The following is a 16,943-nucleotide window of genomic DNA, read 5'->3' on the forward strand; positions in this document are numbered from 1 at the left end:
ATTAGACAGCAAGTTTAGTGGAAATATAGTTGGCCTGTGCTCTGTATCATTTTGCCTTTCCTTCAAAATGTAACCCACTCAGTAATCAAATGGCTGAAATCCAGACCTAGATATAGTCTAAAAGATTGGTCTAAAAATTTATGCTCTCTATTTAGATAAGTATCAGAAGATGAAACATGTACACGGGTTAAGAAGATAAAACTCCTACACGGGTCAGGCAAGGGTGGGGCAATAGCATATATAACTGGCATTTCATGTGCTTAAGAAGCTGAATAACTTTGTGGGTACAAAAATGGAACTGTCCGTTTTCTTGCTCTTGTGCCTGACTCTTCTTTTCCTTGGAGGGATTTATCAGAATTTCCGAAGAATGGATATCCCTCCAGATTGCAATGAACCATTCAAACTATCATTCTTTGGGCTTATAGTAAATGCCACGTTTCGTGTGGTAAGTAGTAAGTACCTCAAACTTTAACTAAGGAGTTCCATTCTCAGGGTTACCTAGCAAGATATAATGTGAGGGGGGGGGTGGAATGTTCACAGAAAAAAACAGAAATTTAAAATAAGCATTCAGTAACAGCCATATAGAAAAAGTGGGATTAAACCACCTTTTGAAACTACTTTTCCTTCAAGGAGCTCAAGTTGGCAGATGTGCCCTCCTCCATTTTATATTTGTAACAACAGATGAAGATGAAGGCTATTATTCTGTTCATAAAATGTATGGACAGGCTGTAATTCAAACAGCCTGAATTTGCCATGAGGCTGTTCAGAGAAGGGTTCAACCCATCCCCTGCCATGAAGTATTGTTTTTCAAAACTTGCTTTGCTGATTCAGTGAAATTTGGGATTACTGGACCAAAAAGGAAGTTCCCAAACTGAAATTTACCAAATTAATTTGGTTTAATTTGGTACACTTCAGTAACTGAAGCAGCTGTTCCATTGCTAAGGAATAGCCAAGAAACAGTATTTCCCACCCTTTGCTTGAAGAAGGGAGGAGGGAGTGAGGCAGAGGCAGAAGGGAAGGGGAATGGGGAAGGGAGAGGGGAGTAAGTGACCAATCCTTGCAGGATTGCTCCTTCTCTGGCCAATGGGATTCTCTAGAAGAAGAGTGCCTGTGATAATTTTAAGTGTGTGTGTGTGTGTGTGTGTGTGTGTGTGTGTGTGTGTGTGTGTTTAAATGCTTGGTGTGGGACAGATGATGAGTGAGAGATGATTGGTTGATGCCTGAGAGTGTAGGTGGAGTGAATGCACTTGTTAGTTACTGAGCAGAGAGAAAACATTAAGTCCAATGCTTTTTAACTTGTTTATTAATGATTTGGAATTGGGATTAGCAGTGAAGTGGCTAAATTTGCAGATGACACGAAATTGTTCAGGGTGGTGAAAGCCAGAGAGGATTGTGAGGCACTCCAAAGGGATCTGTCGAGGCTAGAAGAGTGGGCATCCATGTGGCAAATGAGGTTCAATGTAGCCAAGTGCAAAGTAATGCACATTGGAACCAAAAATCCAAAATATAAATACAAGTTGATGGGGTCTGAACTGGCGGAGACTGACCAAGAGAGAGATCTTGGAGTCATGATAGATAACTCACTAAAAACGTCAGCACAGTGTGCGACTGCCATAAAAAAAGCTAATGCTATGCTAGGGGTTATTAGGAAAGGGATTGAAAACAAATCAGCCGGTATCATAATGCCTCTGTATAAATCGATGGTGAGGCCTCATTTGGAGTACTGTGTACAGTTCTGGTCGCCACACCTTAAAAAGATATCATAGCACTGGAAAAAGTACAGAGAAGGGCAACTAAAATGATTAAAGGGTTGGAACACTTTCCCTATGAGGAAAGATTGAGGCGCTTGGGGTTCTTTAGCCTGGAGAAAAGACGACTGAGGGGAGACATGATAGAGGTTTACAAGATAATGCACGGGTTAGAGAAGGTCGAGAAAGATGTGTTTTTCTCCCTTTCTCACAATACAAGAACTCGTGGGCACTCTATGAAATTATTGAGCAGTCGGGTTAGAACAGATAGAAGAAAATACTACTTTACACAAAGGGTGATAAACACATGGAATTCGTTGCCACAGGAGGTGGTGGCAGCTACAAGCATTGCCAGCTTCAAGAGGGGACTGGACAAATATATGGAGCAGAGGTCCATCAGTGGCTATTAGCCACAGGAGATAGATGGTATTCTCTTTGTGGGGAGGTGGTGCTCTGTTGTCTTGGTGCTGGAAGGAAGGCAGTGGGAGGGCTTCTGGTGTCCTGGCCTCACTGACAGTCCTTTAGATGGCACTGGATTTCTAGCCACTGTGTGTGACAGAATGTTGGACTGGATGGGCCACTGGCCTGATCCAACATGGCTTTGCTTATGTTCTTATGTTCTTATGTTCTTTGCTCCATGTCGAGGTCCTCAATGCCCTCGATGTGGCAAATATGGCGGCCAGCATCACTGTCATCATTGAGAAGGAATTACTGGATTCTGTAGGTGACAGCAGTGGCACTGTTGGATACATGGTGACTGATGGCACACAAATATGAAAGCAGTGGTTACACAAGTGGATCTCAAGTGCATTTACTGCACATCCCACAACCTGCACCTCATGGTCAAGAATGAGCTTGGTCTGGGATCTTCTGAGGAAACTGCAGAGGACCCCACAACTCATGAGTTCCAGCATCTTCTCTAGAAATGCCAGCGACTCACAAATCACTTCTTGCACAGCGTGAAAGCAATTCATCAACTGCACCAGAGGCAGGCCAGAACATGCCTGCCAGAGCGTCCCATGCTTGAGTGTTTGGTGGAGCAGGAGGCAACCCTCACGTTGTGGCTCTCAAAGAGCAACACTTGGAGGGGGGAAGGGGGAGTTCAGCCCAGAGGACTGGCTTCTGTTGGGCTTCTCCAGGGATGAGCTTGCATTTGGGAGCACACCTTAGCTATTGCAGCCTTGCCTTGCATGTGCCTCAAGAACCAGCATGTATAACTTTCTCGTCAATTGAGAGTGGCTGGGGGCAGCTCGTTCAGGGCTACTTGAGTAGTGAGGGGGCATCAGTTTGGTTCTGTTGAACTGTCTGTGTGTGGAGCTTGCATTTGGGAGTGTGCCTTTGGCCATGGCAGTTTTTATCCATGTGCTTCTGCAGTGGGAGTCAGCTTGGATTCCCCCCCCCCTGCAGTATGATCAAAATGGAGTGGCTCTAGGCACCTTGTTCAGAGGCTCACAGAATTGGACTCCGGTGTTCAATCTTCTTGAAACTTGGGAAGTCTTTAGAGGACAGTCAGGAGTATGTCTCCTGCATGTTTGGTGTATTTTTCTTGCAGAATGTCACCCCCAGCCCCTTGAAAGCCCACAGAAAAATTCCCCCAGAAGAATTTCCCCTTAAGAAATAATGGAGTGGCTGGGGGCACCTTCTTTGGGAGCCCATAAATATGGTTCCCTGCATTCAATTTTTATGAAACTTAGGAGGACTTTAGAGAACACTTATTAGTAGGTTCTCTGCTAATTTGGTGAAGTTTGTCCAAAAAATGACCCCCGCCCCCAGCCACTGGATAGCCCCAAATTGAGTTTTCCATAGGAAACAATGGCCAAATTTCAAAAAATTTGCTCTGTACTATCAAACCCTAGAGAAACAATTTGGAACCCAAGGATTATGCATTTTTTCCCCTAGTTAGGTATTACCAAACTGTATTTCCCAATTTTTTTTCCTGTGCACCCTTAGAAGTCACCCATTGTAAACTCTGGGTAAGTAAGGCAGGACTTCCTAAGTGTAATCATGACAGGTTAGTCTAAGAAAGAGCAGCTCTTGTGAACGGCCAGTTTTTGAGGTGTGTCATTTGAGAGAATCTTGAGAGAATTTAGGTTTTCCTGTTGATTTGTGTATAGTGGATTGGGTATACGACTCCTGAAGAAGTCCTTGTATGAAACAAGTGTAAAATGGTCGAAGGCTTTCACGGCCTCAACAATATCCACCTGAACATACAATTCACCATGGAGAGAGAAACCAAGGGTAAACTTCCATTTCTAGATACCTTGGTTATCCACAAAGCAAACTTTCAGTTAGGTCACAAGGTCTACAGGAAACCAACTCACACGGATCGGTACTTACACAAAAACTCCAATCACCACCCTCAACAGAAAAGAGGCATAATAAAAACATTAGTAGACCGTGCAAGACGGATATGTGAACTGCACTTTCTCAATGAGGAAATTAATCATCTAAACCATGCACTTCAAGCAAATGGCTACTCCAGAAATGAAATCAGAAGAGCGAGTAAAGCAAGGATAAATCAAACAACTAAGGAAAAACAGTCTCCCACAGGAAAAGTGTTTTTGCCATATATCAAAGGAATCACTGATCAGACGGGAAAGCTTATGAAAAAGCACAGCTTACAAATGGTATTCAGACCCACCAGAAAAATACAACAGATGCTACGTTCAGCAAAAGACAGTAGAGACCCCCTTACCTCTGCAGGAGTATACCATATACCCTGCAGCTGTGGACAAGTTTACATCGGGACCACAAAGCGTAGCATCCAGACAAGAATAAAAGAACATGAAAGACACTGCAGATTTGGCCACCCTGAAAAATCAGCAGTGGCTGAACATAGCCTAACTCAAACAGGACACAGTATCCTATTCCAGGACACCAAAATACTTGACAACACTTCCAACTACTTTGTCAGACTGCACAGGGAAGCCATCGAAATTCACAAGCATAAGTACAATTTCAACAGGAAAGAAGAGACTTTAAGAATGAATAGAGCATGGTTTCCAGTCCTGAAAAACACCAGGCTAACAAAATATACCTGACAATCCGATCCGATCCAAGCCACACAGTCATGTCCGACCCTCGGCTACCCCGTAGATCGTCCCACTCCAGACCTTTCTGTCCTATAGCGCGTTGAGAGAGATCCGCAGAGCCCCGCAGTGAAGTTTTTACAGGCAGTTCACCATAGCTTTCCCCAACCCAACACACTTAGCCGTACGACAGCCACGAACGGTAAGTCATACGTTGCCACCCCCCTTGGCACTTTGAGCCGGTGTGGGATAAGGGGGATACCCGACAATAGCCCTGCAGAAAAGATTAGCACATCAAGCACCAATCCATATGCAAAAGAACCTCCTCAGGATACAGTGAAGCCTCCCGCCATTAGCATTCCACACCCTGGGAAACTCTTACAGGATGACTCAGCCCAACCCCAACCCTCCTGAGTAGATATAAATGACCTGCCAACATCTTTTCCACACTGTGACACTGAGAGATCTCTGTCTTTTGGTGCTATACCTCTGAAGATGCCAGCCACAGCTGCTGGCGAAACATCAGGAACTACAATGCCAAGACCACCGCTATACAGCCCGGAAAATCTACAACAACCAAGTGTAAAATTAGCTGGCCCCTTGTTGGGTCTTTGAGGACTTTTCCTCTTCCCATTTGTGGTTCTATGTGCAACAGAAAAAAGATAAAGAGATTAGACACTGATTTTGGATACTTACCAGACAGCAGCGGTGTTTCTCTCCAGATCACCTTTCTTCTGCACACCTGCAAAGAAATATGTAGAAAGAAATTCCATCCTTCATACTTACATTTGGACTTATATCTATTTATTATACTAAATGTACAACTCTGGCCAACCTTTCATATTTTTGTAATTGCTCTTTTTTGTTGTGTGTGGATGCATTGTAAGATGTTTTGTAAGAATTATTAATGATATTTATATATTCTATATGTATATTAGCACTTAGCCACTTTAAATATATTTACATTTACATATATTTACATATATTTACATTGTATTAATACTTATATTCATACAATCATCTTTGATTCCCATGGTTGTGGTTTTCCACCTTCAGTTTCCAGAATCCAGGGGAGCCTCTGTAGTTTGGATTCACTCACCAAATGCTGGCAACATCTCCATTTGCAAAGTGTTTGCAGACCGTTTGGCTTCCATTTTTGGGGTGCCTTTTCTCAGACCACAGAAAGTGCGTTCCCAGAAAAGGTGCCAGAAAAAACGGAAGCCAAACAGCCCACAACCATTTTGCAAACAAAGATGTCTGGATTCCTGGGGGAAAGCAGCCAGCGTTTGGTGAGTGAGCCATCCCTTTAAGGGTGTGCGAAAATGGCCTAACTCACAAAACTATCTCACATCAGACATTCAGACCTGTCTCTACTCAAAAGATTTCAGATTTATCATCCATGATGTTTGACCCTCAAACCCCCACTTTGAATTTGCATTCTCCTTATACAAAAAGAAAACATAAGCTTATCCTGAGTTTTTTGCACCTGTCATTAATGTAAAGGAAAAAGCAAAAACACGAAATATAGGCAATTTCTTTCCAGCGCAATGTTGCTCACCTAGTACTAGTTTGTGCTCTCTCTATTTCTCTCTCTTTGTAAAACAGGGTTATATTTTGGAGATATTGGGAATCTGTAAACAAATGAAGTTCATTCGGAACTTGATGTCTAAAGCTGCATTAAGGAAAGACCCAACACTGCATGTCCGGGAGGTACAGTTTGGTAACATTCCTGTAAGAATTTATGAGCCAAGAAGTTTGTCCCCTGAGAAAAAAAGATGTGTAATCTACTTCCATGGAGGCCTTTGCATGTTTGGGACAACTAGTAAGACATTTCATACTTTTGTAACACCTATTTGTAGAAAATAAGACATGGTTAAAAGTAGACAGTGGCACGAACAGCATTACGAACAGAAAAAACCCTTCGGCAAGCCAGACAGTCTGGCACCTGCTGCAATCAATCCCCTTGGCAACTGGAAGCAGGGAGGGACTGAACTCTGTCTGAACTATGTATTGTCGAAGGCTTTCACGGCCGGAGAACGATGGTTGTTGTGGGTTTTCCGGGCTGTATTGCCGTGGTCTTGGCATTGTAGTTCCTGACGTTTCGCCAGCAGCTGTGGCTGGCATCTTCAGAGGTGTAGCACCAAAAGACAGAGATACAACAACCATCTGTCTGAACTCCTTCTGGCTTTCCTTCTGGCTTTAATCCTTCAAAGAACTTCTAGCAGAGAGTCCCATTTTTGCCACTGTAAAGAGAAAATGACAGCCAAAGGGGAGACCCGTGGATCATGCTTTTCCCGGGGTGCAATCTCTCTGAAACTTGCCGGGGGGGGGGGTCTTCAGAGGACAGTGAGGACTATGTCCCCTGCAAATTTGGTGGGTATTGGACATTGGGAAGGTCACTTTGTAACCCCTCAAACTAGCTGCCAGCAGACACTGCTGTTTTTGCCAGGACAGGGCCTTTTAAACTATCAGCTGGCAGGTGGCAGGGGGAGATTCCCCCCTGCCACCTGCCAGCTGATAGTTTAAAAGGATCTTTAAAGGGCCAGGCAATTGGGTTTGAGGGGAGGGGAGCTAAGTGTGTGAGGGGTTGGGGGGTGGTTCTGGCCCCCACGAACAACAAACAACGAACATGTCTGGGAACAGTTCATGTTCATCCATGTTCGTTGTTCGTTGTTCATGAATGGCACCAATTGACGAACAGGGTGTTCGGGTTTTTTTTCCCCGTTTGTGCCCATGTCTAGTTAAGAGCAGAGGAAGCCCTGAGCAGCCACGCAGACAGTATCCAATATCCTGCCCTAGAAAAGAGGATCTATATTACTGAAAAGAAGAAAGTTAGTCAAGACATTTCATTTCTTCTTCATGGTGACCTAAAGCATCAAGCCTGTAGGAAGATAAAGGGACTTCATGGAGGGAGGGGGTGAATCTATTCACAACTTGAATTCTTGAATCATTTATAGAAATAGCATGCCAGGGCTGTCAGATCCCTCAGTATGGCGGATAATCCCCTACTCCCAGCAGCCACCAGCCACTACCTCCTGCTGCCTCTCACCTGTCCAGTGAGGGGGGAAATGGCCAGAAAGGGAGATGCAGGCCAGTAGGTAGGCATGCAAATCTTGAGTACACCCCCAGCATCCCCCAGCAATGACATCATTCCTTTCATGACCTATTGCTTCCAGGTTGCATCTGGACTAATTTTTTAAAAAAATTGGCCTAAATCATAGCATTTTGTGCCAATTTAAATTTTTAAAGAACTGGCCTCTGGTGCAACTGACCACATCTGAGAGTTAAACTACAAGAGATGAATTACACAAGGACACTCACGTAAAGGGAGTTGCAATGTTAGCCGAGAAGCTGAGTTTCAAAAGAGATCAGAAAGTTCTGTCAATTTCCCTCTCTACAGAGCCTGCAAATATCACTGCTCAGAGGGGTTGTTTATTTCCTCTTCACCTCCTAGAAGGGGAGGTGAAACTGACCAAGCCTTCGGGAGGCAAAGAGGAAATTAACAAACCCTCTGAGGAGCAATCTTTGCTGGCTCTGTAGAGACGAGAAATTGAGTAAGCCTTCCGATCTCTTTTAAAACTCAGCTTCCCAGCTAATATTGCAACTCCCTTCACGTGCACATCCTCATGTAATTTGTCTCTTCTAGCTTGGTTCTGGGTTGCACTGGAAATGAGGTCATTGTGGAGGCTGCTTCCCCCACCCCCTAGTTTGGAGAAGTGAGGACCTAGCAAACTTTGAACATGTCCTTGCTGTTTCTCACCTTACATTTCCAGGATTCATTTTCCTTGATTGAATGAAAAAAAAATTGTTAAGTCCTGAATGATTAAGAATGACTAATGTATTGGGAGTTTACAAAAATAATGACAATCACAAAGAAACAACAGCTAGGGGAGACTGAAGCCATCTGAGGAGTATCCTGTGCCTAGAATAAAGTAGTCTTTGCAGAGATGAGAAAGTTCTTTGGCTACTTCGAAACAAGAAGATTACCAGATTGAGTTTCATTCCTGAAGTTTTGTTGGGGCTGATGGACATGTGTCCTGGGGCATCCAAAAATAAATTTTGGAACCTAGGTGGATCCAATATTCTTCCCTAGAAAAGAGAATCTATACTTGGTTGTTGTGGGTTTTCCGGGCTGTATTGCCGTGGTCTTGGCATTGTAGTTCCTGACGTTTCGCCAGCAGCTGTGGCTGGCATCTTCAGAGGTGTAGCACCAAAAGACGGAGATCTCTCAGTGTCACAGTGTGGAAAAGATGTAGGTCATTTGTATCTACTCAGGAGGGGTGGGGTTGAGCTGAGTCATCCTGTAAGAGTTTCCCAGGGTGTGGAATGCTAATGGCGGGAGGCTTCACTGTATCCTGAGGAGGTTCTTTTGCATATGGGTTGGTGCTTGATGTGCTAATCTTCTCTGCAGGGCTATTGTCGGAGATAGAATGTTTTGTTAGCCTGGTGTTTTTCAGAACTGGAAACCATGCTCTGTTCATTCTTAAGGTTTCTTCTTTCCTGTTGAAGTTTTGCTTATGCTTGTGAATTTCAATGGCTTCCCTGTGCAGTCTGACAAAGTAGTTGGAAGTGTTGTCCAGTATTTTGGTGTCCTGGAATAAGATACTGTGCCCTGTTTGCGTTAGGCTATGTTCAGCCACTGCTGAACATAGCCTAACGCAAACAGCGCAAACAGGATGACTCAGCTCAACCCCACCCCTCCTGAGTAGATACAAATGACCTACATCTTTTCCACACTGTGACACTGAGAGATCTCCGTCTTTTGGTGCTACACCTCTGAAGATGCCAGCCACAGCTGCTGGCGAAACATCAGGAACTACAATGCCAAGACCACGGCAATACAGCCCGGAAAACCCACAACAACCATCGTTCTCCGGCCGTGAAAGCCTTCGACAATACATAGAATCTATACTACTGAAAAAAGAAAAGTTCATTTCTTCTTCAGGGTGACCTAAACTGAGGTCAGGTTTTGGCAGGTTGCTGGCTGGCAGCAATTCAAACAAAAGTTAAGGTTGTTTTAAAACAAACTTTTGAAAAAAATTAAATACTTTGTGTTTTTATGTTCCCTACCATCTTCTCCAGTCCTTAATTTTTAAAAATGACCTTTAAAAATAGTAACAGACAAAAAAAATATTACTGGATTCCTGTTGTAGTACAAAATGATTCATACAGCACTTATGCAAAATGATTTGAACTAGCATATTTCGTATTATTCTTCAAAAGTATGGCATTTATGGGAAGAACTCTTATTTAGATTTTTTTTTTACACTGCTGTATTTCAGTATCTGTGTTCTTGGCTTAGGTGTTTACAAGAAACACTTCGCAGTGCAATCCAAAACAGAGTTGCATGCTTCTAAATCCATGGACTTCAACAGACTTGGAAAGACATAGAATTAGAAAGTTGCCTTTGAAGAGCAATGAAAGAAATTCATGATATTTAAATGTTTTTTCTTTTAAAAAAACCCACCAAGATATAAATATAAAAATGCAAAGTGTTTGCTACAGCATTCATTTGAAATGCCACCCCCCCCCCCCCCCGCAATCCTGTTTTTCCAATGTCATTGCAGATCACTGATATCTTGGAGTGTGACTATATTTGTGATTAGGGGGTAGTCGAAAACTATTGTCTCTTTCTTTTTCTGCAATGCAGGATATGATTATTTTCCTTATCATGTGTTATGAAATACTTGCTGCGTGTTATTTTTTAAGAAAATGACACAGTCCCTTTGAAAGATGCAGGTGCCATAAAACATTCCAAAAGAGAAGCCATATATATTGTGGATTCAAGAAACCCATATTAAAATCCAAACATGAAATTTACTTTAAAACAATTGTCAACGGGCAATTTAACGATGGAGCAGTAGGAGAGTGATGATAGCTTTTAATAAGCATCTGAAAGTGGATTTAAAATGTATGAAAACCAAGGAGAGATGGGAGGATCGAATACAGAAATTGATTGTAGAGAAGAGGATCTAATTACAGTTGGCAACATCAATAGAATCATGAGGTGGGCTATAGATAATGGGATACTTCTCATAATGAAATACCGAAGAAAATGACATAGAAATTAATGTGTTGTATAAAGAGGCAGTACACTGAATGATTTTTGTTTTGCAGAATGTTACTCATATGTGTGCAGGACAATTGCCCGAGAGAGTGAATCGATCGTTATAGACATTGAGTACGTGAGTTTATTCCATAGTCACCATTTAAGCACTTCCCCGTATTTTTGGTAAGGCGGAAATGTCATATCAGAAATGCACTTAAGCAAATATTTTGTGTTGTACCAAGGTGAAGGAATGCCTGTAAACATCAGCAAATTACCACAAAAAAGGAATCTTCATGTGCTTAAGAGTGGCAGGATGCTAATCTGGAGAGCCAGGTCTGATTCTCCACTCCTCCCCTTGAAACCGGCTGACTCACCTTGGGTCAGTCACAGCTCTCTCAGAGCTCTCTCAGCTTGTGGTGAGGATAATAATAACACACTTTGTAAACCGCTCTGAATGGGCATTAAGTTGTCCTGAAGGGTGGTATATGAATCGATTGTTGTTGTTATTATTATTTTATCTATATTTAGGAAAGTGCATGCGCATCAGAAACATTGGCTTGGGTTGTATTTGTTTCTTTATTCAGAACATTATAAGCCTGTTTTTCTTCCAGGCAACAGGAACTGAAGGCAGGTACCAGATTAAAAACTGTATGGATATCAGGGGGGAAATCTATTAAAACAGCAAGTAACATCATAAACCCCTATAAATTACATGTATAAGCCCATGAGAGTCAACAGACTACAGGAGCCATCAAGACTTCAAAGGTTCTTTTAAAAAGTTCTGTTTTAGAGCCCTTACAAAAATGCAAATCACACATGGGCTGCTTCCACACACGTTGGATAATCCACTTTCAATGCTCTTTAGTGACCATTTGAAACTGATTTTCCATGTGTGGAACAAAAAATCCACTTCTAAAGGATTACGAAAGTGCATTGAAAGTGCATTATTCAACGTGTGTGGAAATGGCCATGGAGTTCCTACCATCTTCCAGTTGAAAAGAAATAATGCAGATTAAATGGTTTCACTACAATTTCAGTTGCTTGACATTGTGTATTTGTCTGTTAACTCACATTTAGGTACTGATATCTGACGTAAATCTGTGAAACTTATTCCAGAATATGTGTGTAGAAGCCATTGAGTCATAGCTGACTCATAGCAACTCCAAGGGTTGCCAGGTATCTAGTTTTTATGCGGACAGTCCAGTATTTCTTTGGACTGTCCAGGGGAAATGTCCTGAAAATACCGGGCACCTGGCTGAAGAGGAGGGAGGAGATGAGGAGGAAGGGAAGGGTGAGGAAGGAGAGGGAGTGGTGCTGTGCCGGAAGTCAGCCCACTCATCGCAGGACCCCCACCTCTCTGCTCCCCATTAAGACGTGACCCAGGAGGTCTGGGCTGGCCAGGCCAGCTTTCTATTGCTAGTCCCAGCTATGCAGCCCAAACTCCATCTGGTAACCCTAGAGGTAAGAGATGAACACACGTGGTTTTCCACTGCTTTCATCGGCAGAGCAGCCCCAGGCTTCCTTGGTGATCTCCCATCCAAGCACCAACCCTACTTACCATCTGATCTTTGATGGGATTGAGCTAGTCTGGTGGTAGAAAGGGTTGTCTAGTCATTGCTGACTTACGGTGACCATTGCTGAGGTTTTCGAGGCAAGAGACTCACAGAGGTGTTTTGCCATTGTCTGCCTCTGGAACCCTGATCTTCTTCAGAGGTCTCCCATCCAATTACTAACCAAGGCCGACCCTGCTTAGCTTCTGAGATCTGATGGGATTGGGTTTGCCTGGGCTATCCAGCTCAGGGCAGTCTGGTTTATTAGGGCTTCTGTATTTCTGAATATAGAGTTGTGAATATTGTTCTCTTTGCAAAATTCTGAGTTAATCTAAGATAAGCTCCCCAAACAGGAAAGGCATATTTTGTGAAAAATTCCAATTTCTGCCAAACACAGCCCCATTACAATGATAAGTAGCCAGGGGGAAATGCAGCAAATATGTCCTCCCACTCACAGTCAACCAACGTTGTATTATTTCACAGTCAAACCCAGTGGTTTAGTTGTGCGATAATTATATCGTGGGGCCTAAACAAATTGCTATAATGTCATTTTTCTGCTGACATTTCCAGCAACCTAACTAAGCATAACAATGAAGGAACTAGATATGAGTAAAGATAATTTAATTTGGCTATCACAAAATAATCCTTGTAAAACCATACATCACACGTAGACTGCATATTCTTAGTAATGATAGCAAAATACGGGGTTTTTTACATCCCTCTACCTCCTGAGAAATCATTCTTAAAGTGCTTGTGCCAACAGTATAATCAACAGGCAAATGTAAGTATTACACTAAGATGCCAACTCTGATAGTAGTATGCCTGGCTATTAAGTTACAATAAAGTGCACATGCTGAGTAATACATATGTAGTAAATATTTTGTTAAAAAAATAAAAAATAGTTATTGCACAAGTCCATATACATCCAAAATTTCCATCAGGGATGATTGAAGTGCTACGCCATCAATAATATATTCAAAATTACATTCATAAATATTCCGTATATAAGTCACCCTGCTGGAGTAGAAAATGCAGAAGTTGGGCCACAGTGTTTTGTAAGAAGAACTGAAGGTGAGGCTGTGATTTATTCTTTCTGACGGGTCATCTAGATCATTGATCCCATTTCTAGTTTTTCTTTTTCAAGGAATCACAGACAAGCCAAGACACATGTTCTGGAAAAATAGTAATTGCTTCATCCATTCAAAGTTGAGGCTGAGAGCCATTTTTCTGCTGACATTTCCAGCAAGGCAGGTCTAGCTAGGAGCAGAACCACAAGTGACAAAAGGCACAGGTTGGACACTTGTCAGCTTCCCTCAAGTTTTGATGGGAAATGTAGGCATCCTGGTCTCACAGCTTCGCTCTCTGACTGCTGTCCAATGGACTTTTCAACTGTCACTTGTCCAACATTCCGCCAAGCCGCCTACATTTCCCATCAAAACTTGAGGGAAGCTGGCAAGTGTCCAACCTGTGCCTTTTGTCACTTGTGGCTCTGCTCTAGGTCAAGAGCAGGGTCCAAAGTATGACTGCTAACTAGGCCAAGAAGCTTAAAGGAAAACATAACAGCCACGATTTTTGAAGTTTACCTTTATATTGGGAGTAGATATGGGGGGCGGGTATCCAGAGAAGTAGCTGGGGTCTGTACAAGCCACGATTTTTGTTTGATTTACCTTTATATTGGAGGCGGGGCGGATTGAAACCAAAAACTGAGATCCAGACTAATTTTTCCATCAATGAAACAGAAATTTCTGCCTCCCCACTGCCACTACAACCCACTGAGCTCCTGGAGGTCCATGAGTAACAACAGGGGTGGTGTCTGTAGCAGAGGGAGGGATTCAGTAGGTTAGGGTTGCCAACCTCCAGGAGGGTATTATTCAATGCAAAGGGTCTCCAACCTTCTCGCGGTCAATACTGAAAGTTCAAGTCAGCAAGAGTTCAAATAGAATTTTAGTAATGTGTAATGTATCCGTGAAATCAAAGTGCTCGTGTGAAATAAAAACATATAAACTCTATCCCGATATTCCCCTCCAATTATTCCAATTTCTCTCAAATATCCCTCATGACAGTCATAATAAATACAATAAATACATCAATCATAAATACAATAAATAAGTTCATGAGAAACTTATTTATGCTATTTATGATTGGTGTATTTATTGTATTTATGACTGTCATGAGGGATATTTGAGAGAAATTGGAATAATTGGAGGGGAATATTGGGGTAGAGTTTATATGTATTTATTTCACACGAGCACTTTGATTTCACCAATACATTACACATTACTAAAATTCTATTTGAACTCTTGTTGACTTGAGCTTTCAATATTGACCATGAGAGGATTGGAGGCCCTTTGCGAAGAATATTTTCCATACCTGCAGATGCCTCTCTATTAGGTTTAATCTCCAGGAGGATCCTGGAGATCTCCTGGAATTACAACTGAACACCAGGAGACAAAGATCAGTTCCTCTGGAAAAAATGACTGCATTGCAGGGTGGTCTCTATTGCTTAATACCCTGGAGAGGACCCATCTTTTCCCAATCTTCACCCTCCCCAGAGTCAACCCTGAAAATCCCCAGGAATCACCCAAACTGGAGTTGGCAACCCTAGCAGAAACGGCCAGTTTAGCCCTATCCCAACTCAATATCTTTCATAAAACTCATTCCATCAGAACTGCTGTAATGACATTTCAAAACTCCTGCTGTGGTTGATCTTTCAGATACCGTTTAGCTCCAGAGCACCCATTCCCAGCCCAGAAAATCGACTGCATCACAGTCCTAGAACATATTCAAAAAGAAGCCGAAAATTATGGAGTGGACCCCAACCGCATTATCCTTGCAGGTGACAGCAGTGGAGGAACAATGGCCGCAGCAGCTTGTCACACTCTGGTGACTATGAAGGATTTCCCAAAGCCCAGAGCTCAGGTTTTGATGTATCCGTTCCTCCAATCGTTGGACTTCAGTTTGCCTTCCTATCAGCAAAACAAATCTATTCCCATGTTGTACAGAAAACGGGCTGTTAAACTTGGTATCAAATATATAACCGAAGATACTGTAGATTTCGATAGCATTATAAATGGCGCCCATGTTCCCGATGAGCTGAGAGTGAGGTATAGGAAGTGGATTAGTGCTCATCACATTCCAGATGAGTTTAAGGTCAGAGGCTACGTGCAACCGGAGCCTGCTCCATTTTCCAAGAAACTTTACGAAGTCTGCAAGATAACTTTCCAGGCAGATTTTTCCCCTCTTTTAGTTGAAGATGACATCATACGCCAGGTCCCCGAGACTTTCCTTTTGACTTGCGAGTATGACGTTCTTAGGGATGATGGGCTGTTGTACAAGAAACGGCTAGAAGACAATGGCGTGCCAGTGACTTGGCTTCACCTAAAAAACGGATTCCATGGAATCATGTTTAAAAGTGATCAGACGCCCATTACGTTCAAAGATGCAAAACCTGCATGGGAAAGCATAGCAAGTTTCATTAAAAAGTTCTGAAATGGAAATCTTCTTCCATCTGTGATACCTGTAGCCTTTTCTTTGCATGGAACGGAATTTGAATCGTTTACTCTCTGACATTTGTCTTGACCTAGGATACTCAAAATCTTGATTCCGCTCAATCATCTGACAGATAGAGTGATGACTGAGGGTTATAAGGTAGGAATCACTTCTGATTCCTGGTTTTACCTGTTTTGACACAGTCTTGTCCTCTGAATTGGCCAAGAAAAGGCCTGATTATTCACAGAAGGACTTGATGGAGAATATGGCTTGCCCCACATAAGAATACTTTCATTTATGTATTTAGTGGTCAAATATGGTTTTCCATACCTGCTTGACTTCTAGATTTTAATTTGAGGATAATGTCCTTCCCTGATGCTTACGCTTGGATGCTCTAGTGTTTGCCTCCCTATTTGTGATAGAGCAGATGTCCCACTAGAGAGCAGAACTGGGACTGAAGCCTAGTTCAGCCCAGCAAATAACCAGTAGGGGTGTGCACTGAAAAAAATTCTCAATTTAGGATCTGAGGGTTCCAAACCAACTATGTACCATTATTGTTTTTTCTGGCTGGGGCCTTGCCGGCTTGGATCAAATATTTGTTTTTTTCTGTCATCATGACCCCGTTCTTTACAATTGGGCCTTTCAGGCATTTTGGGGCAACTGAGTTTGCAATGAATGGCACCAATATCACACAGAACACAGTGCTACCTCTAAACCATCAACACACCAAGTTTTTCCTCAATTGCACGGCGCAAGCGCACAACCAGGGTCCCTGAAGATGATGAGAGTTGACTGCTACAGATTATGGCAAGAAACTGGCTGGCAAAGGGATAGCAAGGCTGAGATGGCAGCATTAAAAACAACCCTGCTTTATGTTCACTTTTTTCTTTTTCTATAGTGCCAATAAATTATTGCCTTTTACCATGTTTCCTTGTGCTTATTCCCAGGGAATTGTCTTTCGAATTGCAGCCTATGAGTGATTCCGCACACGTTGGATAATGCACTTCCAATCCTCTTTATAGATAATTTGGAACGGATTTTTTGGTGTGTGGAACAAAAACTCCACCTCAAACGATTG

The 16,943-nt window shown here is 42.6% G+C and overlaps 1 protein-coding gene across 1 annotated transcript; it reads left to right on the forward strand.

Moving 5' to 3' along the window:
• The first annotated feature begins 2,420 nt into the window (after positions 1–2,420).
• Positions 2,421–15,865, forward strand: LOC129344882 (arylacetamide deacetylase-like 4). Its single transcript, XM_055001797.1, has 4 exons — positions 2,421–2,501; positions 6,383–6,599; positions 10,895–10,958; positions 15,091–15,865. Exons 1-4 carry the CDS (start codon positions 2,421–2,423, stop codon positions 15,863–15,865), a joined length of 1,137 nt encoding a protein of 378 aa, XP_054857772.1.
• The last annotated feature ends 1,078 nt before the right edge of the window (positions 15,866–16,943 follow it).

Source organism: Eublepharis macularius, chromosome 17 (assembly GCF_028583425.1).
Source record: "Eublepharis macularius isolate TG4126 chromosome 17, MPM_Emac_v1.0, whole genome shotgun sequence".
Classification (NCBI taxonomy): Eukaryota; Metazoa; Chordata; class Lepidosauria; order Squamata; family Eublepharidae; genus Eublepharis; species Eublepharis macularius.

Bases quoted from the DNA above. Each gene is read 5' to 3' on its own strand.
- LOC129344882 (XM_055001797.1), top strand. From the start codon at position 2,421: ATGGCGGCCAGCATCACTGTCATCATTGAGAAGGAATTACTGGATTCT. The intron at 2,502-6,382 runs GTGACTGATGGC...TTTGTAAAACAG, and splicing joins GTGGCACTGTTGGATACATG to GGTTATATTTTGGAGATATT. The intron at 10,959-15,090 runs GTACGTGAGTTT...TTGATCTTTCAG, and splicing joins TCGATCGTTATAGACATTGA to ATACCGTTTAGCTCCAGAGC.